Source organism: Chelonoidis abingdonii, chromosome 20 (genome assembly GCF_003597395.2).
Source record: "Chelonoidis abingdonii isolate Lonesome George chromosome 20, CheloAbing_2.0, whole genome shotgun sequence".
Lineage (NCBI taxonomy): Eukaryota > Metazoa > Chordata > Testudines > Testudinidae > Chelonoidis > Chelonoidis abingdonii.
Genome location: NC_133788.1, coordinates 23,248,166 through 23,273,021, shown reverse-complemented (window position 1 = coordinate 23,273,021; position 24,856 = coordinate 23,248,166). Strand labels below are relative to the sequence as shown.

Genomic DNA, 24,856 nt, shown 5'->3' with positions numbered 1-24,856 from the left:
CAAGACGAAACCCAATGTCCCATCTTAAGTAACTGACAAACCATTTTTCAAATTACCTTTGAACAGGCCTCTCTGAAGTTAACAACCCATTCCCTCACCTTCCCCCCTTCTTTCCTATATAATTCTAGTTTACAGAGTCAATACCTCTCTTGCCCTGAACTAGCTAAAACATCCATAACTTACTTAGGACGGATCAAGTGAATGTATTCCTGAGGCTCCCATATATGACGTAAAATGTAATTATATTACAATAGTAGTTTTTCTTCACAGTAGACTCTAATCTTTGTTGGATCAATTTAGGCAACAAAACAGAGAAAACTGTGAATAAGTCAGAAATAGGAATCAAGGTGTACTCAGGGGACCTAAAGAACCAGTACAGGGATTCCAAGACTACAGTGAAGAAGTCAGGGGATTAGGTAGGATAGAAAAAACACAACAGATTAGCTCATTTGACCAAATGAATAGGAAAATAGCAAGTATAATTTAAACAAAATGTGTCCTTGCTGTCCTACCATCCTCATCACTTGTGATCAGTTCACATTTCTGTGCGAGCCCATACAACAATTAGATCTGCACCTCTCAATATCAGAAATATTTTCCTGTTAGCAATGGCATGATTCTCTGCTTAATTTCAGTACAAAATTAACATTTTCCTTTATGTGCACTTCACATTAGGGCTTTAAAGCACAGCTTTGTAACCTACTTATGGTTATGTTTTCATTAAAATTCAGTAAAGTATAACAAGCCTTAAGGATCCTTACAATAATCAAATTCAAAACAAAAAAAGAAGAGCTACACTCAATTCCTGGGTAAAGCCCTAAACCTACAGAAAAATTGCAGCGGTTGAATGAGAGTCCTCAGTCTTTGGGCAGGAGTTAATTTTAGCCTGTGGACTTGTCTTTCAGTCCAGGAATACAAAACCCACACTTAGTCTCAACTGTGGCTACTCCATCATCATCTCCTCAATCAATCTTTTTCTTTTAAGGCCCTGAGGCACCTGTCTTTACAGCATTGGAAACTATGATAATTGCCCAATAAAAAGGCATTTTGTTTTTTTGACAATACATTCTTTGCCTCAAGTATTTTGATATTGTCTTTGGTATTATATTTAAGAAGCAGAAGGAAAGAAAGAATGCAGATAAGAGACCAATGAGAAATCCCACACATGGGTGAAGGGCAAATTTCAGGGTTACTCTGCTTTCCCTTGAAATCTTACAAAATTGAGTTTTGTTTTGGTTTTCTTTTTTTGCAAAGTCTTTAATATATATTATATATACATACACACATACATATATACACACACACCCTCCATCAGTTTCAAAAAGAGAATTTACAAGTCATCTAGCAGCTCCTCCTTCATACAGTATCCTTAGAAAAATGCCCTTCATTTGGAGGTGGGCAGAAAAGAAGGTAACTATGTAGAGCTTTAAATAGAATGCAAGAGCAATGTGATCCAGAGAGCTATACCTAGAAAAATTCCTCAGGCTTTCTGAACTTGTACTACCAAAAGTTATCGAGTGTAGTCAAACAGTTTCTTAAGGCTTCTATAAAAAGCATGGCACTTTTTCAAATCCTCTTCCTCAGCCATCCACAAACAACAAAAAAGCCATGCATTGTTCATTAAAAATGCTTATTAACTCAGCTTTCCTTTGGCCAGGAGCAAGACTATTTATGCATATACTAGATTTGGAGAAACGCACCAAATAATCTTACACACATCTGTCGCGGAGGGGCATCTTGATTTTCAATATAAATCAGAGCTAACTGGAACTGCTAAGGATTAGTGCTGTTTAAACACCTGCCAGCTCCTTTATGTGCTAAATTCTTTTAAACGTAGTACCTAAACTCTTCACTAAGGGCTTGTCTACACTAGGAAAATTAGTGAGCAGCAAGCTAGGGAGCAAATGTATACTGCAATAGCTACTCAGCACTAACTCTCTGTGTGGACACACTTATTGAGCACTTCTTGGACAGTTTAGCTTAATGCGCTTCCAAAGTGCAGTACATTATTGTGCACTAAGTCATGCGGTGAACGGCCACAGTAAATGTGGGAGTAGTTACTGCAGGCTTTTCCCTGTGTAGACAAGGCCTAAATGAGGTTATGGTAGTCCAATGTTAAGCAGTGCCTAGAAAGAGCTGGCAATATCAAGCTAAGAGATGCTAGCCTGTTAACGTTAGAAAATATAGAACTAATGCAGCATGAAATTGGCCCACAGTTCACACCCTAATCTCACCAAGGAAATATATTAAGATTTCACTAAATTTGTCCTTTCAATATGAAGCTTTCCAATACTCTGAAGTGATCACCAACCAAGGAAGCCTTTTAACAAATTGTAGGTTTTCTTTGTGAGAAAGTGCACTAAGTTCTATCCCCTCCCAGGCAGTTTTAGTCAGCAATACTTCAACTGAAAAGACAAAATACTACATATATTATTAAGATGGAAAGGGGGAAAGAAGCGAGGGTGGGGGTGGGGGAATGCTATTAGCTAGCAGTCTACTTGCATATCACATTGTGAAAGCCCCGTTCTGGGCACATGGTCTTGCTGCAACCACAGAAACGTACTGCTAGAAGGGGCTTTGAGAAGTTGCCCAGCCCAGACCCTTCCACTGAGACAGGACCCTCTCTCACAGGAGTTTATCTAACCATTCTTAAAACTGACAATGATGGCGATGCCACGACTTCCCTTGGCAGTCTATCCCAGTGCTTAACTACCCGAAAATATTTTTTCTAGTATCAACCTAAATGTGCCTTCCTGCAGATTAAAGTACTTTACTTCTTGTCCTACCTTCAGTGGACATGGAAAACTGATCAGTCTCTTTAGAGCAGCTCTTAACGTATTTGAGGACTGGTAGTAGGGCCCCCTCTCAGTCTCCTTCTCACAAGATTAAACATGCCCATTTCTTTGTTAGCCACCTCACGTAGATCAGCTTTTCTAAATCTTACTTTTGTTGCTCTCCTCTGGACTCTCTCCTGTTTGTCCATACCCTTCCTGAAGTGTGGGGTCCAGAACTGGACATAGTATTCTATCTGAGGACTCAACAGTGTTGAGTAGAGCAGGACAATCTCCTCCTGTGTCTGACATAGTATTCTGGGGTGTATTAACAGAAGTATCCTATTAGCCTTTTTCGCAACTGCACCACAGTGTTGACTCACAGGGACTGCCTGCACATACAGAGCTCTCCTGTTAGCATAATAAAACCACCTCCATGAGTGGCAGGAGCTAGGCTGGCAGAAGCTCGCCTGCCGACAGACCTGTCCACACAGGTGCTTATGTCTGTGTAACTTATGTTGCTCGGGGGGGAGGGGGGGGGAGGGTTTATTCACCTCCTGAGAGACATAAGTTATGCCAACATAAGCTGAGCTTAGTCACAGCTAGTCAACTTGTGATCCACTAGACCCCCACATCCTTTCCAACAGTACTACCACCTCACTAGTTATTCTAGCATTTTGTAGGTGTGCATTAGACTTTCTCCTTCCTATGCGTAGTACTTTGCACTTGTCTATATTGAATTTCATCTTGTTGATTTCAAACCAATTCTCCAACTTTCAAGGTTGTTTTGAATTCGAATCCTGTCTTCAAAAGTGCCAGGCTGGTGTCATCTGCAAAATTTATAAAAAAAGATACTTGCACAATGGAGTGGATAGTATTAATGAAAATACTGAACAGATCAGACCCCATGGGATCTCACTAGAAAAACTCTGCCAGCTTGACAACAAATCACTGACACTATCTTTCAGTTTTGTACCCACTTTATAATAATTTAAACTAGATCACATTTCCCTAGTTTGCTTATGAGAATGTCATGTGGGACTGTCAAAACCATTACTTAAATCAAGATATATCACATCTACAACTTCCCTATCCACTAGGACAGCAACCCTGTCAAAGGAGGAAATTAGATTGATTTGTTCTTGACAAATCCGCACTGACTATACTTATAACCCTATTATCTTCTAGATGCTTAAAAACTGATTGATTGATAATTTGTTCTGCTATCTTTCCAGGTACCAATGTTAGGCTGACTGGTCTATAGTTTCACAGGCCCTCTTTGTTCCCCCTTTGAAAGACAGGTACTATGCATGCCCTTCTCCAGTCCTCTGGGATCTAATCCATTCTCCATGAGTTCTCAGAAATAGTTGCTAATGGTTCCGAGATTACTAAAGGAACTAGCTGAAGCACCCTAAATCTCATCAGGCCCTGATGACTTGAATACATCTAAATATTCTTTAACTGGTTCTTTCCCTAGGCTGGCTTGCAGTCCTTCCCACTGCTCGTTAATATTAATTGGGTTAATGCCACAACTGTTACTGCAATTACAGAGCACATTTGGGGAAATTACAACTACTGTGATGTAAGACACACACGTGTCTCAAGAATTTGTTCGCTCCTGGTAGGCCCCAGTTATATAACTAGTAGACTATTACCTTTACTCCTCAACAGTCCCATGCCAAACTGAATTAGCAAGTCATGGACCATAACATATTGTTTAGTTTGACTATAATTGGAGTGTAAATCATTTTATCTGAAAAGGTGATAGCAAGTCCAAAATCAAAAGCTAAATGAAGAGACACGAATTTCCCCCATATACAAGTTGCAGATACTAGGGACAGGCTAAAGCACTTTTCTGTAAGGAGATCTTTATACCCAGTTCTTTAACAAACATTCTTGGAACAGTTTTTTATTTGCCACTCCAACTGTAGAATCAATTTGTGACTCAAGTGATCTCAGGAGGATGAGGGGAAGTGGGGGGAACAAAGAGGATGATTTAAACCATTCCCTTAATAAACTAATGCTTGCATCTGAATAGAAGGGTCACCTGAAATATTAGTGCAAATATCACAGGGATGAAAGAGGTTAGTGAAAGTGAATTTGTTTGTTACCGCTGTACTCTATGAACGAATTCTAAAAGCCACAGGAAAGACAGCAGGATGGAGAGACAGCACTCTGAATACTGGAAATACTGGCCAGATTACAACTATTTGTGTTTTATTAGAATGTGATACAACCTTATATCAACAAAATAAACTTCAGCAACTCTGCATTAACAATTATTTAACTTCTATTGGTGCCTGCTTTTCAATTCAATTTGGTGAAAAGGAACCAGAAAAAAAAATTCTATTAAAAGTCAAATCAGTAGGCACTGTTTCACTGCCTAATGCTTTTAGTAAAGAGGCAAGAATTTAAGTGTGTTGTACTGCTATGATTAAAATTAACCTCTCAAACGCTGGAAAGGGAGGTCTAGCTGCTAATGCTTGAACTTTGATAGCTGTTTCTCACAACCATTATTGATGGATGCCTTGAAGGCATGACAAAACATAAAAGACAAATATTAAATAGATTTTTTGCTGTACCTAAATGTTTATTTCATAGCTATACCAGTGCCAGATTCAACAATTAACCACATCCTGAAGGCAAACCACCACTCACATTTCTGAAGTCCAGTGTTCATCTGCGGGTAAGAAAGAAGCTGAAAGGAGAGGTCACCTGGTCCTGGTAGACAGGCCAGCATGGCAGACAGGCACTAACACAACATGGGGCATTCACTCCTCCACACACTGCAACAAAAGAGAGACAATTAAAAGGTTATAATACACAGATGAGTACTGTGATGAAATAGAAGCAAACAGCCATCCCTATGTGAGAGGGGGACCCATGGTTCACCAATGCAATTTAATTAGCAGTATTGTTGATAAAGTATATCTTATACTTATCTATAGAAACAATGTCCTTTCCAACTGTTGCAATGGTTAAACTGACATTTTAAAATGGGACATCTGTACACTATTGGGAAATGAAAAATGCTGGCACTCAGTGTTCACCTGTATTGGAAGGTTACCACCATTTAACCTACAAACTATAAATTTTGGCACTTGTATTTGCAGGGTTATTCTGAAGGGGAAAAAGAGTTCTGGATTTCCTATGACAGGCCCTTCTACCCTGGTTCTAATGAGTTGCATAAAAAAAAGAAGTTACCACACTGCTGTTCAAAGACAAGACATAAAACAGCTATAGTTCTTGAATAATGGAGAAAGCTGCACAACTGCAACCTAATAAACCCAGGCAATAAAGTTATTTTATCTATAAGCAAAATAGCTTCCCCAAAGGTTACAAGACAGATGAATAACCCATATCCAGAGTTATGTGGCATGTAGCATATTGCACAGAGGAGCAAAACTGACACACATTATGTTCCCTTTCAGGGTTACACAGCTCCCCTAACAGGGAACCTATACAGTACTGCCTTTTCAGCCTCGGGTCTAAACAGATCAAACCTACTTCTAAAATGAAGGAAGACAGAAACTGTAGGTCCACATCAGTTATCTACCTAAAGAGGATAATTCTTTTTAAGCATTTATACCTAGGCATAGAGTTAAGAAATGGCTTTTGCAGCACAGATAACTCAGCCTTTAAATCCCTTCATAACACTAACAAGACTCAGCTAGTGGGACTGACATTACCCCAGATATAAATGAACTAACACCAGACATATCTGCTTAGGTTTCATCCTGTGAGGACACAGTGATAGAAAACACAAACTGATTGTCCAGGACCATGTCAGAGTGCCTAAGACTAACTTATGTTTTAAAACGTACTTTGAAGGTAACACAGAGATAGGTCAACAAATGAAAAATGATCAACTGTCACCAAGAAGCCATACCAAGTACTGTATATCCTGACTTTAATGGAATACAGCAGCCCATTTATCAGCATGGCAGGTCAGCAGATAAGTGATGATTGGGTTTTGTTTGCTCCAGGTAAATAATTTTAAAATTAATACTGGAGAAAAAAAGTTAAACTGATATTCTTGCACCTTTTAGAGAAGCACAAAAAGCCATCTTGTGGGAAGTGCTTCAGTCAGTAGAGCCATGAACCCTCGTTAAACAAAAACAAGCACCTTCAGAAAAAGCAGCCTTCTACGCAAGGTGCTTGCCACGCCAACAAGATGACTTTGGGGAAATAAAGGCAGTGGATTGCATGCACTTACCAGCCACCAGACTAACAGGTTAATCCTTTTTGCTCCAGGTGCTGGGAACAAAGGTGCTGTTCTCTCAAAAAGCAGATGTTTCACTGGAATTTCAGCACTGCATGGGTAAATTATTTAAGGGAATGATGAACTTGAAACCTACTAACAGAAGGCAGGCCAAAATCTAGGTCTCCACAGCGATGTGTATGGCTGAAAAATATCGGTGGGTAGGACTTTTAGGCCTTGTCTCTACGTTAAAGTTGTACAGTTAACTTTTAGAGTGCCTTGTGTCAGTTCTGCTTACATTTATTCCCAGTTAATGTCAACTAAACCAAAATATGAGTGTCCATGAAACTGGTGCAAATCCCTAACTATACTGGTTTGAAATTCCACCTTTAGTTAACAAATTGATGCTATATTCTCATGTGAACAAGATCTTAGTGATAATATCTGAAGCTCAGACTGCTCAAGACAGATTTTGTAGAAGAAAAGTGATGGGCTTCACAACTGAAAAAACTTTATCCACTTGAATCTAAGTTTCCTAACAAAATTCTTTTCAAGCAGTTGGAAGCACTTGAAACAACCCTCTACCTCTACAAGGAAACTAGCTGAGAATAAACATCCTGTATCCTAGCAAGGAAGTTTAGCAACTTCTATGGTCTAATGGGATCAGCTGTGGCCATCGCAGTTAGAAGAAACTCTAAGGGCATGGCTACACTAAAGAGTTTACAGCAGCACAGCTGCACCGATGCAGCTGTGCCACTGTAAGCTCTCTAATGCAGCTGCTTTAAACTGAAGAGAGTTCCCCCTTTGGCTTAACTACTCTAGCCCCTGCGAGCAGCAGAAGCTATGTCAGCAGGAGAAGCTCTTCCACCAACATAACACTGTCCACATGAGCACTTATGTCAGTGTAATTTACGTTGCTCGGGGGGTGGTTTATTCACACCCGAGTGACAGAAGTTATGCTGACATAGCTGTAGAGTAGCCATAGGCTAACAGTCGTGGGCAATGAAGAAGATGAGAACACCACAGAATGCTACCAATATTCAAGAACCTTGGGCTATCAACAAGAAGGTAGAGGTTCTCTGGAGCTCTAGGGGTACCAGAACTCCATGTGGATGCCTTTTTGGAGAGTACTACAAAATTTCTGAATTTGAAACTGGATTTGACTAAATTAGTTCCCATTAGATCAATGGGACTGACATCAATGATACACAAGTTGTGTGCATAAACTCCATGACATACCCACCGTAAAGCACACATAACCAAACAGCTTTGTGTTGAAATGACAGTTTTAATAAATGAAACCGTGAATTATCATTTCACCACTACCATGCACTGAAGGCCATGTGGTGTAACCCAGAAGCACAGATCTTCACACTAAATTTTGTTAAAACAGAGAGCTTTCTGTAGGGTGGAAGGGTCCCAGAACTTGGGCTTCAGCCCAAGCCTGAATGTCTATACCACAATTAAACAGTCCCTTAGCCTGAGCCTAGAATCAGCTGTCACAGACCAGTTGCAGATTAATTGCAGTGTAGACATAACCAAAAGTTATCCATGTCATAACCGTTGGTCAATTTGTATAAGACATTAACTTGTTTATTGAGCCAACCGATTGATCAAAACCAAGCACTGGAAATCCTATAGGTTTTTCTCTGCAAATATTTATTTATGAAAAAAACTATCTTCATAGCATGAATACTTTCAAAATATCATCATCATCAGTAAGTCTCCCAGGTACACTGTCAAGTAAGTTACACGTGCAAACAAGTGCCAGTTATGTGTAGTGTAGACGTGGAACTCACCATAATTTTGGGCACTGAAAGCCAGCATGACAATTCTAGCTACTGATCGAGGCAGACAAGCCCAAAACACACAGCCCTTTGAAAATTCACTAAGGAAATATAAATACATACAACTCTCCAGGCAGTGCAGAATTCAGATAATTATGCAAAACACCAAGAGAACAACTTCATTTTGGCTCTATATTTAATCATTAGTATATGGTAATAACTGCATTAAATTCATTAATCTTGCATTTTCTTTAAGACCTCTAAACCTGAACCTGTAATTTGTCTCAGCCTGTAACAAACTGAGTTCTCAATGAGATTTAAAAAAATCCCTCAGTGCTGGCACATCCAGAGCTTAAATTAATTATTTTAGGAAGAGACACGTTGGTTGGCCTCTACATTGAAGAAAAAACTTATTCATGAATATAAACAAAGCTGCAGAATTCCATGAGAACTTTCCTGGCATCCTGTGGACAGTTCCTTTTGCCAAATTATGCCCAACAAGAACGAAAGACAAAACAAGCATTCAGATGCCTTTTAAACCAAAGATGACAAAACCATTATAAATTGCCACAGACTTTGGCATTCTTCCTTTATATACTTTTACTGCTTCACTTGAGTAAGCAAAAGCTCAGATTCAGCAGAAAGTATCTACGCTCTCTGTCCTCACTCCTCTATTAGTTTCACAAGTCTGGCATAACTAAGGCCTGTTTCGCAGTGAAGAGTAGACAATGAACAAAGATAACAGAGTTCCAACGCAAACTTCAGCAATGTAGAAGATTTTAATCATCATCAGGTCCTGTCAGCATCTCATTGGTACTTTGTTAAAAACAATGGCTAATCCAGGATCTGGTGCTCTCTCATTTCATGGTTAAAACAGCTCTTAGCCTCTACCGCAGGGGTTCTCAAACTGGGGGTCGGGACCCCTCAGGAGGTCACGATGTTATTACATGGAGGGGTCATGAGATGCCAGCCTCAACCCCAAACCCTGCTTTGCCTCCAGCATTTATAATGGTGTTAAATATGTACAAAAGGATTTTTAATTTTTAAGGAGGGGGGTGCACACAGAGGCTTGCTATGTGAAAGGGGTCACCAGTACAGAAGTTTGAGAACCACTGCTCTGTTTTATGTAACAACTTTTGTATGTGCTCCCCCCCCCCCCCCAAAAAGGAGCTCCACCACATAAACTGCACTAACAATACTTTATGACTGAACAAGTAACACTTCCTAGAGTGAGATATGCAGAGGATACATTTAACTGTTCAGTCTTTAAATAGAATTATAGTCTTAAAGTATTGTGACTCTTAGGAGCAAACCTCTTGCTAAAGAGCCACAGCGCACATCAATGCCATACACATACCCACAGCAATGAACAGGACAATGTCACATTAAAAATGTGAACAAGTGGCTAAGAGCAGCCCAAGACAACAGAAAGTTCAGAGTGGTCAGACTCCTATCAGAGGAAAGCGGCATTTCCTTGGTGTCCAAGGCATACCAATTTACATAGTTGAGAATTCCATTTCATCTACAACTTACACACAGCTTATGTTTGCTAAAAGGCTGCAAAAATAAGCTTTGCCTAGTTCATTCTACGTAGGAGCCCACAAGCTAAGTTACTCATTTTAAATATAGGAGATCTGTACATAGATTTGTGATGACAAAGACAAAACATATTTTAAAAGACAGACTTATTTATGATAATTTTTTTTAAAAAAATGGAAGCATTTTAAAAGAACCACCACCTTTTCTTGGTCTCCACTGTAGGCTGACTGCCAATAATTTAATTCATAATGGCCAGGGAACCAGTGGATATTAAGAGAAGCAATGTAGGTGTTCTAGCAGTGCTAAGAAAACATTACGGAGGAACTGGTTATGACTCCATAGTTAAGCTGAGCTCCATTTTGTCCTTTAAGACATGCTTCAATCGCTCTCTCTTTTTTAAATGAAAAATACAGTATACCTGCCCCTGAACGTACTCTGAGAACACAATGAATACTCTAAGATTTTACAAGTAAATTCATTAGCTGATCAGTTACAAATTAATATGTTTTCTAATAAATGTATGTCAGGTCTTTTTGTCCTTAATGATCTCCATAATAGATTAATGCAAACACTTTATCTAACTTTATAATTATATAGGCTAGAGACAGGGTCAGCTAACTCTTGAGTGGACCATTGGGACAGAAGCAACTCAACCCTTACTCACCAGCTGAAATAAAAGCATCAGCTCTATTGATTGGAATGAGTCCGCAGTAGGAGAGAAACTGAACCAGGCACAACTGTCCCTTTTATGATGACTCCAAGGCTGCACACTATCTTGGGCATCAGTGCTTGCAAGGCCCCCCTTACCACTGTCCTTTGAGGTAGCATTGTTGGGGGAACTGAGGCAGCTACAGAGGACACATTAGGACTCAGTTCTGAGCTTTCTTTGCTCCCTTCCAATGCTCTTCACACACTAACGCAGCCCACTAATTTGTAATTGACTGAAAAACTAGATTCACCAGTATATGGCTGCTTTACGCTGCTAGAGCAATGCAAAGCAGCTGAAAACCCAGATTAATTGGGTGCTCTGGCTGCCCCGTGTATCACTAAATCTGCCCTTAAAAGTTAAGTATAAAAATAGATTTAAAGCTGACACTACATATAATCAAATCACTAGAAATATTGCACAGAGTCTCTTTGGGCTTCTTGTTTGTGAAATTTTAAAATATTTTTTTAAAAACAAACATTCCAGGACAAAAAAACTCCGTTAGTGATTTTTAAGGTCAAAAGATAAAAACATTGACTCCTGAAAACTTCATCACATCTAATCTGGGAGCACAACACTAGACTGTCATCATCGTAAACGTGTAGTTATTATAGCTCATCACCATAGGGCCGAGTTGGGGCTGTTCGCATGCCTTAGCTGAATTTTTTTTTCTGGATTTATTATGCTTTGTTTTGGACTAATCATGAATGCCCCTAGTATGTTTTACCACCATTAAATTGCCAATTGAGATGAAGAAGGCAGAGTATGTACAGTTTTGTCTGGGTAGTAGAAAGCATTCTGTACCCCATTTCCAGAGTGGACTCAACTATTTCAATGAGGTGTCTTTGTGGCACCTTAGAGACTTAAATTTATTTGGACATAAGCTTTCATGGGCTAGAAACGGTTCTAGCCCAAGAAAACTTATGCCCATATAAATTTGTTAGTCTCTAAGGTGCCACAAAGACACCTCGTTGTTTTTGTTGATACAGACTAACATAGCTACCACTCTGAAACCTGTCAACTATTTCAGCTGTCACAGGGGAAAGAGACCTACACTTAACTTCATCTTAAACCAAGGTATCTATGGAAGGGCTCCATCAGTTTTAGCAAGAGACTTCTCAGAGGTTGCCATAGTAGAATCTTCTTGAAATTTTAAGTTCTATGCTTATCAACCGGAAAATAAACTTCAGAGACGGCAGCTGTATCGGGGAACATAGATGCCTCTGGTGTCTTGTACAGCATAGAGTAAACTACTTGTTCTTAACAGCCCTGTGCTAGCAGTAAAGTCCCATTACTCTAATTCACAAGTTCTGCTACTAAATAAATAGATCACATGCTCAAATTAAAAGATTTTGCTGAGCTTTCAAACATACCATACCGCCTGAAACTCTCACACAGGCAAAGGAAATGGTCCCCACAAAACTGACATAGGCCAATGAAATATGAGAAACAGGTCTGATTTAGAAAAACGTAAGCTGGTGAATGAAGTCTAACTTTAGACTCATGAAAATAAACATGCATGTTTGAAATTCCAGCATTAACTATAGACCTTCACAACTAAGGTCACAAAGCTCAGAGATTTGAGAAGGTAACAGAAGCTGCCCACACAAAAGAAAAGCTCAAAGCTATTAAACGTTTCCAGCACCCTGGGGTCCTTTAAGCCCTGTGAGGGCTTTAAGTACTTATGGCTCATGGATGTGCTTCACTTCTTCCCCTTATTCATAGAGAAGCTGCATTAAAATTTCATAAATAGTAACAATGCATTATGACAAAATCCCAAATACACACTGCATAACTAAGTTCAGCCTGTATAAAATGCTCCAGGACAAACTAGGGTTGTAAAGTTGCTTTACTACAAGCATATGTAAGTGCCTGCTACAAACTAACGGAATGCAAGCTGATTTTCATGCTCTTAGTGAAACTGTCTTCTTTACTCCCAGTTAAGATACCAACAACAAAACTACAGACTACTGAAGTCTGATGCTCATTCCTTTTTGCTCTCCCAAACCACACCCTAGTCTAGTTGCTGAAGTATATACGACGTTCTCCTGAGCATATTCGTACTAATTACATGGGCAGGAATTGTTTTCATAATTCACACAATACTGAAAGGAAGAATTCTAAATTTTCAAAAAGGTCAGAGCATTACAAGTATCAGTTTGAGAAGGTCAGTGATTTAAGAATCAGCATATATAAGTAGGAGTAGTTAGGGGTTACGTTTGTGTCTCCTTTCATAATACACACCAAGTGGCACTGCATTACATTTTCAGAGCATACATGCATACCACACACCATCCCTGCTAGCCAACATTGGTATTTATTACAATTTCAGTCACTTTCACCACTTGATACAAAGTCTAGACTGATATCATCAGCATATCTCCCAGACTTCCTGCTCTCCCCTTCTCTCATTTTCCACCACCTCTCCATTTCTGGAAACCCACACAGAAACATCCTTGTGTAGGATCTCTGCTGTCCGCTACTAGAGGAACAATATACTGAACATATCTAACCATTTTTCATAACTAAACTATCAAACCAGCACTCTATTCATAGACAACACATGCAACAGCCTCTTAACATTTTATAAGCAGAAAATTGCAAAGTAACCTTACAGAGGAGGCAGCTTTTCTTGATACAGCAATAAATCACTCAAGCAAGTGTATCTGGGAGTAAACAAGGAGAGAAGCAATGAACAATGGAGACCTGCCTTCTGTATGAGCTGAAGTGTCACATCAACTTCTACCAATATAAAGTTTTTGATTATCTGAATCAAGGTGGTCCTCTTCTAGATCTCTGTAAGCAGTTCAATAAAATCAATTTTGCTCCTTGCAGTTTAATGAAGATTTTGCTTGAAAACAATTTCACCTTTCAGGCTGACCACCATTTATAATATGAGTCAGGCAACAAAATTAACAAAAAGCGCAAAAGAAGAAACTGAAATGTATATGGGTCCACTTTTTGCCCTTTTCCCCAACCCACCCAAGGTAACATTCAAAACAGAAAACTAAGGGGCTTTAAAGTAAGAGTTCACAAAACAAACACTGGCAACATTACAATCCTTATGGACTTGAAAGCTATCAAGTAGGGCTACCCTGTTTCAAATCTATATCTGTAATTTTGAACAGGAGTTAAAATGCAGCCAAAAGACTAAAATATCACACCTATAATCTCATAACAGTTATGCATTACTGTGAATGACATCAGTACCATCAAATCCATTTTATTGTGATAATGCAGCAAGCTCCAGTAAATGATTTTTGAATATAAAAAGTCATTTTAGGCTGGTCTTAATAGGATTTTAAAATACAGCACTACACATCTGCTGAAGAGTAGAACAGTAGGTTTTAATTGTAAAATGGAGTTTTACATAGCTTCTGGCCTTTGGTATAAATGAGGTCTTAAAAAAAAAAGGAAGATCAATGCATCACTTCAGTTATTAAAATTCATCCAACTTGTACTTTAGCCTTGGGATAACCACAGCCAACAAACTGACTTGGAAGTAATTATCACTGCTCTCTGCAATAAATGTTACTTAGACATAATTGAACTAAAGCCCTAATCTGAATGACAGTGTTGCTCTGCAAAGGAAGCTGCTAGCAATGATGCGGACAAACATGAAATTGTTTGTGTGGCTTGCCCATTGCAAACCACCATGCAATTCCACTAATGCCTGGTTAGTTGGGCTAAAATAAATCCATTAACAATGCTTCTCACTAAATATGTTTTAACAAAAAATCAGAACACAAAGGTGCAGAGTGTCTAAAATACATAGTTTCAGTCTAACTTCATAACTACCTAGATCCAAAATAGCAGCACCTGATTAATTCCATAATGTATCTATTGACTATGTAGAAAGGTTAACTCTAAAGATACTTTTAGTACTGATAATTTACTACCTGAAAAAAAACTCAATAGCTTGTCCTGCTATAGGAGTGGACGTCGCTGATCTCTGCTGCAATGGAGCCAGTTAACTGCTTTTAGTGTTCAGACCCATGCAGGTGGTTGGGGGAAGGGGAGCTTTTAGGTTAATATTTGCTGGTTGGCCCATTTATATTTTGCATTTTTGCTAGCCAAAAGACCAGAAAATGGTTCCACCCCTTTACAGCTTGCTTCCAGTTTTAATTATTAACTCTTGGTCTTCCATACAGGCATCTCAATGAACCTTAGTAACACTACTTAGGCCTTCCAATCACTCTGAGACAGGCATGAATTGCACATATCCCATTTTACAGATGCATAAAATCAAGACAGAAATTAAACAGAAGGAAGGCCGGTCTTGTAATTAAGATACTGAGTTGGACTCATGAGACCTGGTTATAAATCCTGGTTCTGCCATGTGATCTTAGACAAGTCATTTAGTCACTCTGAGCTTCAACTGTCACTTATATAAGGGATAATCTCTTTCTTGTCAGGTATGAGAGGATAAGTTGAAGTCTGCAAGGTGCTGTATACTCCAGTGATGGGGGCCCTATTACATGAACAGATCAGCTGAGGCTTTGGAGGAAGTGGCAAAGCAAGGGACAGAACATGGAAGTCTAGCTTCTCAATCCCCGCCTTTAGCCTCTATTCCTCTAACAGCAATGTTTCAGAACACAACAGCATTTCTCATCTTATATAAGCAAAGATCAAAGGGTAGGGTAGATAATATTCCCCTTTATGGCCACATCCCAAATCTATGGTTCATTTTAGTGGACTGAAAGCATCCAAATCATGGGAAATCTATTTTTAGAGTTAATTTTGCATTTTTAAATATGCAATGTGAGCTACCAGGCAACAAGATGTAGGTAGTAGCTCCTACCAGGTGTTGAAGGTCTATCCTTAGTCTAGGATAAAGAAGGGGAGACGTAGAATAGACAGTAAGCAGAATGACTACAGGGCCTGGCCAAGGCTCCAAAGCTGTATTTAGAGCACTCTATCACACTTGAAACAAACATGCACTGCCCAGTCTGGGGTTAAGCAGAGAGACTACCTGGACCCTGAAAGTTTGGAAAGAAATAGGAAAATCAACTTGTTTGTATCCAAAAAGTAGTCTGTATTAACTTACTCAGACTTCATTGAATTCCTCTTCCTTTTATAAAGGGACTTTCAAAACAAAGGCCTTCTAGCACTACTTTTTTTTCTTTTAAAAGCTCATAAAATAAAGTTTACTCAAGATGTGATCTAGCTTGGCATGCTTTGGGTAGCTTCAGTTTACTCACGGTAAGTTTTGGGAAATGGTAGCCATCCTGAGTAAGGAAAATTGTGACTATAATAAGATAGATCATTAAAGATTATTTTCCTGTGCTTAATTACACTCAAAATTTCTTCAAAATGTACATTCAAACCAACAGGTAACAAGTTTTAACTATATGTAAAGTTTGAAGAATAACTCAGCCATTTAGTAGCCAGACACTGCAGAAGGAAAACACTCCTAGTTTTTAAATTAATTTTAACTTAAACAGAAAATCCAATCTTTATCCACAGATAATGTACTGTAAATTTGGGGAGGAGACACTAGTCTCCATTCAAAACAAAATGAAAAGCGAAGTCCAGCCTTAGTAAGAAAGGCACTATGGCACCTTTCTAGTACAGCAGGCCTGATGAATGCTGGGAGAGGACTTTATAGTCGGTGCTGGGTAGATGCCTGTGACGTGGACATGTTCAATAAAGCAAATAGTTGATTCAGTATTAAATTATGTTAGTACTGAATTTAAGGTCCCAGCTTCCATACAACTGTGTAACCCAATTACAATGCAGTAGTTTCTTGGGTGGGAGGAACAGATGAGATACCCTGTTTACAGCTGTTTCTCCATCTATAAAATTGGGATGTTCTAGGAATTATTTGGGAAATTCTTTGGCATGCATTATACAGGAAGTCAGACTAGATAATCACAGTGGTGTCTCCTGGCCTTGGAATCTATACTTTCTTACTTCACAGGGCAGGTGGTGAAGCTTAGTATTTGGAAAGTGGAAATGGAAGTTGCTATAAAAATATTCTCAGTAATAGTAAACTTTGCTAGACACCTGATAGTCAAAAGTTGATATAAGAGGGGTGGACCAACACCAGGAAGGATTTAGGAGCAGCCTCCTGCCTTCAGCTACTGGGAAGGGTGAAGGTATTGAGTGTCCTACCATGGTCTTAGCCCAGACCTATTTTTCATATCAGCTTCCATTTAGTAAATTTCTGAGAAACAGGAAGGCCACCCTCTAAAGCTTCTGAATGGGAAAAAAGGGTGCACACACTCACCCACACACCAACCACCTCCTAGCTACCCTGAGCAAAGGTCTCTGTATTTGAAGCTTTCCCCTGGAACAGAAAAGACCTGCTGCTTCTTGCCAGTTTTGCTGTTACCCACAGTTCAGAATAGCAACAGCGAAACTGCCAAGAACATGCAAGAGACTTTGGGAAGCCCAAAGTATTAGAGCCAGAAATGTCTGTCTGCAGACTCAGAAAGGCAGAACTTCAGAGCATGACCTCATGCAGATTCTCATTAGAAAGAAATCTATGGTTGCAGAGAGAAAGTTTAAATTCGTCTGAAGCTTTCCCACTTACCAAATAAAGTTTCCTACTCACCTTTGATCAGTAGTTTTTTTCAAGTTCTGATGACAAATTATGTGTAGATAGAATCAAACCAGGTTGTAACTATGCTGGGTGTGTGGGACCAAAGCCAAATAGTGTCACATTTGACAAATGCCCCAACAAAATAATTGCAGCTGTAGCGTAGATATGACAGGACCTCAGTGTACCCATTCGCAGAACTCCCAGTAATCTGGGATGTAACAAACCAAAGAAGTAGAGACCACTATTTTACATCTCCTACAAAGAGTGAGACCTCCAGAAACACACAACCTCTCAGTCTTAGCACTATGCAAGGGCACTGGTCCAGTACTGATTGAGAAAGAGCACCACTTATGGACCCGCCCCACAACCACTACAGTAACTCCTCTCTTAAAGTCGTCCCAGTTAACATTGTTTCGCTGTTACGTTGTTGATCAATTAGGAAACATGCTTGTTTAAAGTTGTGCAATGCTCCCTTCTAATGTCATTTGACAGTCGCCTGCTTTGTCCACTGCTTGCAGGAAGAGCAGTCCATTGCAGCTAACTGGTGGGGGCTTGTAACCAGAGTGGACTGGCAGCCCCTCTAAGTTCCCTGCGCTGCAGCCAAATTTCTCTAGAACCTAACCCCCCATTTACATTAATTCTTATGGGGAAATTGGATTCGCTTAACATTGTTTCACTTAAAGTCACATTTTTCAGCAACATAACTACAATGTTAAGCGAGGAGTTACTGTGTCTCCTAATATCAATCTCCAGGCAAATTTGACCATGAAGAAACTGACCTGTCTGCAAAACACTCTCTTCAAGGTAGCGGAAAGGTAAAATCTTCCACTTCCCTTTAACTGCATTCATATGGCTTATAACTATGTGATTGATAAAAGCTCTACAGAAGTTATAATTAATGTTTCTTCTTGGAAGACATGCTCAACTCTTTGGCACTTGTACCTTTAATGAAAAGCAATTATCAACCTGCTTTGAACAGCTGAATCTGCCTCTTTAATGCAAAGAGAGACTGATTAAAGCAAATATTCTGGAAAAGTAACGCACACAACAAAATTCAAGAATGCTGTCAAATGCAGCCCTGATTTTGAAAAGGATAACACTAATCACAAGTTGTATCCAGCCTGGCAGAAATATGTGCTTTATGGTTTACCTGGAACTCTTTCACCTATGATGCAACTCAGCAGGAAATTAACAGGTGTGCCCTTACACAACTAAAGTCAGAATGGTTTTTTTGGGGCATTAGAAATGGAACTCAAAATATTACATAAACCACTTGGATGGCAACAATCTCTCATCTCTGCCTGCACTATTGAGCCCTATTCAAATGCATAGTGAATTACCATATTTGTATAATTCAGTTTGACCTATCGACTGCTTACAAAGTAGGCAAAAATAAACTGCTTAGAGACCACTGAACGCTATTTTCTTAAATCTAATGTTGCTTTCTACAGTTGATATATGCTTAAAGCTTTAATTTAAGAGAAAAGGCTTGACATTAAAGCAAATTTTGACAGTATTAACTACTGATGTGCTTAGCCAACCTTCAGTAGGTAAGTGAAAGTCTGAAATCGAAAGCTTTATCACCAGAACTGACTCACTACACGTCCAACACAGAAGTTAACTGTTTATATTCCTTATGTTAATTTGAATTTAAAGGCTAAAATATTTCCATTACGCATGTAAGTCTGTTTCCCACTACTGAAGAGTCTTGCTCCTTTTCCATGTCTTACGGCATAAATAAAAGACAGTATTAATTACACTTGTTGATAAAGAGGAAGGAACAAGATGCAGTACTTCCTGGGAGTAAGACAAAAGGTGCTCAGGTGTTGACTTCCAGAGCGGATCAAGAGATTGTAAAATTGTAAAACTAGAAATCAGAGCAATTCTGAAAAAAACTTCCTCATACTTCATACAACACAGTGAGAAAAAATGTGATGTAACTGAATCCTAGTGACACAGACTCACTAAACAAATCAACGAAGCTCAGATACAGTGTTGGATAAGCTATTTTCAGAGGAGTGAAGGGAAACTGAAGAGGTAAAGTAACATTTTTTAAATGTGTTGTCTCCACTGATCTCCTCTAACAGCGCATGATCTGCCAACAGAACCCATTTCAAAGCAAACGCCAAAGGAGCGCATTACCTACATTACCGTAACCCTCGGGGGCCCCACCCCTGGAGCAGGACCCCATTGTGCTAGGTGCTGTACAAACACAGAATAATATGACAGTGCCTACTCCAGAATGCCCCTATCTAAGTAAAAGACAAGAGGCAAAAAGATGGATACAGACAGATAGGGAAATATGTTGCTCCAGCATTCTGGAGCCAAGGGCACACCTTTTAAATCTCCAATAGAGGGGGAAGAGTCAGTGGGGATCTGCAGAAGAAACAAGTTCAAAACACAAGTGGTACTTCAATAAGTAACCTATTATTCCTTTGTGATATTGCTCCCACAGATCCCTTTGAGAGATACTAGTTAGCAGTGACAATCCTTAGGAAAAGGGCTGAGTACTGGTAGTTGAAAAGAGGTGTGAACATTTTCTCTTAGAATGAGGTATTCAATGGGATCTGTGATGAATACTGATAGAGTGATGCTTTGGAAAGGTGGGAATCAACTGTAGGTATCTCAACAAATGGAACACAACAAATAGATGCTAAAGAAGCTGCTAGCCACTCCTCCCGTAGAAAGAGCTTTAAGTTCTCCTCATATAGGATCTTCAGTAAGCACAGACCATCTGTATTCAAAAAGATCTGTTTTCAGTCCAGATGCACTCTAAAGTACTGGCTCTTTTCTCTAATACACCATAATAAAACTGAGGATTTAAAAAAAAAAAAAACTTTCTACTGCCAAGGAAATAACCAATAGCTTTCTTCATATTCAAGGGGCACCACCAAGCCTAACATGGAAGATCAAGAGGCTCAGCAAAGTGTTTGCTTTAAAGGAAATTTGGAAGCCACTAGAGTCAAGATTTTGGGATAAGATTTTAGAACTCAATCCTTACAAAATCTGTACAAGGACAATCTGTCACCAAAGCTTACAGTTATGAATCTCTCCTGGCAATTGCTATAGTTGGAAGGGAAGGATCTTTCAACAGAGGTGCAAGAAGGAGCAGGTGTCCTCATACAATTGAGAATGAAGATTTTAATCCCACATATTCCCAGATAACAATTTTGAATATACACATTGATCAAACTTTGTAGCAGGGATGTGAAATATTTGTCTACACAATACCAACATAAATCGAAATGTAGGGAGAAGATGAGGTTCAGTATCCATTCTCTCAAGGTAGGAATGGGGGTATAGTTGGAGGTGGGGACTTCTGCACTTTTGTTTCTAGGATGCTGGAGCACAGTGACAGGCACACACTCCTCTAACAGCTTGCTGCTTTGATATGGGGTCTGTCTCCACGGATCAGAAGACAATCTCACAGTGGAGATGTGCAGAGTCATGTCATGAAGAAGAAACCCTGTTCCCAAAGTATTGCACCAGTACTTCAATTCTCTAACTGCCAGGTGTTCCTTGCCCATTTCAGCCAACTGAAGGACAGGTTAGGCAAATCATCTGTTTTTTTACAATCTGATCTTAACACTCCTGTGCTGTACTTTACAGACAGGCCCTCGATCCACAGCACATAATAAAATCTTCACTTATATAAAAAGTACTCTATGATCTCACACCATTCTGTTTAGAGGACTTTTTCCTTCCTACAGTGAAACTCCAAATGCTGGCTTGGTTTTGCTGGTGATACAGGAGACTGCATATGCTCCATCTGAAAAAGCACACCTTGTGATTTTTTCTTTTTTTTTTTTTAAATATACTGATCTCACTTTAGTCAAGACTATTTCAAATCATTTTCAAAATTTCAGTTTCAAGAGGCTCACATTAGCTTCTGCAGCAGCTTTTACATTGTTTTCATTTATGCCTAAATATGTTTAACTCATAAGGCCTACTAAGTTTCTACCTTAAATTTTCATGCGCAGTTTGTAATATAATTATGCAACAAACTCAGATCTCATTTAAATGTTACTAAAATGCATTTAACATTCAACAAATCCAAAGCATTTTCCAACTACTACTCACTCTTCAATTTGCACTTACAGAGATCAAACTCCTACCATGCAGAATTTAAAGGAAATCTTCCATGAAAAAGGAAGCTAGCTCATGCAAAGAGTGACACATTCTTATTTGCAATGAGATGAATCTCTTTCACTGAAAATTTAAAAAGAGAGCCGTAGTATTTTATTTTTAAACAGGGTGTTAAAGTTTAACCATGTTGGGAAACTACTTTTCTTTGCTCTATACTGCCAGAATAAACATTTACATAATATACAAAACATATAATTACTTTCCTGAATACTGCTTCAATGGACTTTCATCCCCAATTTCACAGGAAGATTCTTAAATTGGGAATTTATTATTTATGCCAGTATTTGCAGTGTCCTATTTTCTCAGATATAGGATAGATAATACTTTTTCCTCAGTTTAACAGTTTTCAAAAATTAATCCTAAAAAACTGCCCTAGCTAATTCAGCCAAGATATAAACACTTCAACAAGACAGAAAGCAGTCAAAATTTTAAAATAAGGAATTCTTTTACTTAATCTAATGTCAAACAAGTAAATTATATACTAAACTGATCTAGAAAAGATGCTAATGATATTGTTGTCTCTTATTTATCACTGGACACCATCTAGCACATGTCCATGAAATGGTGGCCCTGTGACACCAGGCACTTTAAAACTGGATCACCCAGCAATAAATAAGTATTTATATATAGACACCCCCTCCCCCCCAATTCTTGAACAAGCAATTCCAGACTGCTTTGCCAGCAAATTCTGACCAGTACAGTTTGAAAGTGCATAGTTCTGGCACTCACAAAGAGCAGACCTGTAAATGACATCTTGAGGATTAAACTGATTGAGATGCAATGGGCCTAGCAACCATTCATTAAGACAGTTCAGAAACAGGCCAGCAATCTATTCCACCTCCTTATCTGAGCAGTAAACAGACAGACTCCACTGTGTCTTCTACCCTCTATTTCAGAGGCATTGTAAACAGTTTTCTCAAACTAAGCCTCCTACAGTAAAACTCATAGAATAACCCCCTCTCTAAACACACACAGGATTTAATTTCAGCATCTGACAAGCTTGAAACAGCTAAAAACTATCATAATACAAATCTCCATGTGAATGTATTCAGTTCTGCTTTGTCCACTGTTCTCCCACCTTGAGCACTAAGATCCCATCCCCAACCTTAAAAAACCCCCAACATTTAATCATGCAAGGTTTTGGCACTGCTACTCGATCGTTAAGAAACTCAATAACAATCTTATTCCTTTCCTTCAGCTTTTGAAAGGAATCAATTTATATTTCTGAAGGCTTTGATATAGGTTCTCTCATAGGGGAAGAGAACAAAAGTCACTTTTCCTCCCATTAAGCACTGCTGCTCATAAATAACCAGGACAGAACAAAAAATGCCATAGGAAAAAATTAAAGCAGCTACTTCAGTCTCAGTAGTGCAATGTGTTTCAACCACTTAGCTACAGAGATTACAGTAAGTCATGATTTCACATATAATTGTTTCCTATTTTGCATCTAAGTTAAATGATAGAGATTAGTGTAGATATCCTATGATTATACAGCAGAATGTTTCACCTTCTGAGTACAGTTCTTCTGGGAAAACACTGACATACAGCATATTACTACTATCACTTTTTAAGATAAAAAATTAAACAGAAAATAAATTAAAGTCATGTAATACAATTTCATAAAGGTAGGGGGCTGAATACTCTCTCAGATGAAAAATGTGAGCCCCACCAAAACTTGTGACTTTACCTTTATTAGGAAGTCAAAAGGTACTTGATGACTCAATGGTTCCTACACAATTCAATGCCTTCTAAGTGTCTCAAGCTGATGCTGTCACTTCACCTGCTCAACTAAATCTCATATTTAAAAATAATAATAAAAGCTTTTAGAAACCCAACAGTGTTGCAATAGTTGCTGCAATGCTCATTTGTGTTTTAGAGTTCACAGGCTTCCCAAACATTGCACTTTAATACACAAAAACTGTCTTCCTATTAGAGAATAAAATAAACATGATGATGCAACAGTTACTAACCTAGTATCAGGGGTGGTAAGAAAAAAAATTCATCACAGGTATTTGAAGGCGCTAGCAAATGTAGCTTATTTTCCTAAGCGGAAGATATCAGTTAATTAAGAACAGACCTTTCTACTTAAAGTTTACAGTTTCTGTGGCTGCTGAACCTAAGCCATGCCAATGCTGCAATAAGAACTCACTAGTCTCTAATACAGCACCGTATTACTGACTACCTTCTGGTTACAATGATCTCTGGAATCTTTGCTTCGCTTACTAGAATGAACTCTGTATCACTTTAATTAATACCTCCAAAGTGCCTGAAAAAAATTCATGAAGACATGCACCTGATGAAGTGGGTATTCACCCACGAAAGCTCATGCACCAAAACGTCTGTTAGTCTATAAGGTGCCACAGGATTCTTTACTGAAAAATATTCAACTCTTAGTATTTTGCACTAGACATTAGCCAAGAGCTGGCATGACTAATCAATATAAAAGATACTTGTTCCACATGTTTAGTTGGAAATGCCTAATTATAGAAAGTTTACAATCAGCATAGCCACCTAAATTAGCACATATGCACCAGTTGCTTACAAAGCATTAATTTTAAAGCTTGACATTTGAAATCCATTTAGGAATTATTTTAAGTGTCAAAAATCAGCACTACCCTTATTTCTGCCGGATTCAAATGCTCTTCCTTGTCTTACAGGATAGCTCCAAAGTTATGATATGGGCGCTTAGGCCCAAACCAGAAATGAAGTACCTCAAATCTGCTTCACTTGCTAGAGCCGGTTCAGGCGAAACTAGATGGACAGTAGTGAATGCAAACCAGAAAATCAAAGCCAAGAGTCCTTTCTTCTGACAGAACAGGGAAAGAAAATTTAGAAATGGATGGGTTTAACTATAACCCTTCCAATAAAAATTAATAGGGTCAAATTAAGTTCGGAGGGAGGAAGCATTTCACAGACGCTATTTGCCTGAGAGGAGGCGGCGAGAGATGCCAGGAAAATCGGGGCTCACCGGTTTCCGCAAGAGGAAAAGCAGAGGAGGTCCACAGGCGCAGTGGCCAGGGAGGGACCCCGCCGCGCGGAGACCTGCCCCAGCCTGCACGCACCGCCGCCCCCCAGCCGGCCGAGCAGAACCGGGCTCTCCCTGCTCCGCGGAGCCTTACCGGGGCCCGGCTCGGAGGCGCGGTGCAGGCAGCCCCCACAGCC

At 39.1% G+C, this 24,856-nt stretch overlaps 1 protein-coding gene across 2 annotated transcripts in view; it reads right to left on the bottom strand.

Annotated features, from left to right (window-relative positions):
- Positions 1-24,832, bottom strand: part of FAM222B (family with sequence similarity 222 member B) — a 32,769-nt gene extending 7,937 nt beyond the window's left edge. The window contains exons 1-2 of one of the 2 annotated variants that reach the window (XM_032788716.2): positions 24,814-24,832; positions 5,430-5,557 (exon numbers count right to left, since the gene is read on the bottom strand). In XM_032788716.2, the coding sequence (XP_032644607.1) occupies positions 5,430-5,511 (82 nt within the window). In that variant the 5' untranslated portion in view covers positions 5,512-5,557; positions 24,814-24,832. Of the gene's footprint in view, positions 1-5,429; positions 5,558-24,349; positions 24,426-24,813 lie in introns of those variants that run through there. The other variant, XM_032788715.2, reaches the window with a different exon arrangement.
- Between the last annotated feature and the right edge of the window lie 24 nt (positions 24,833-24,856).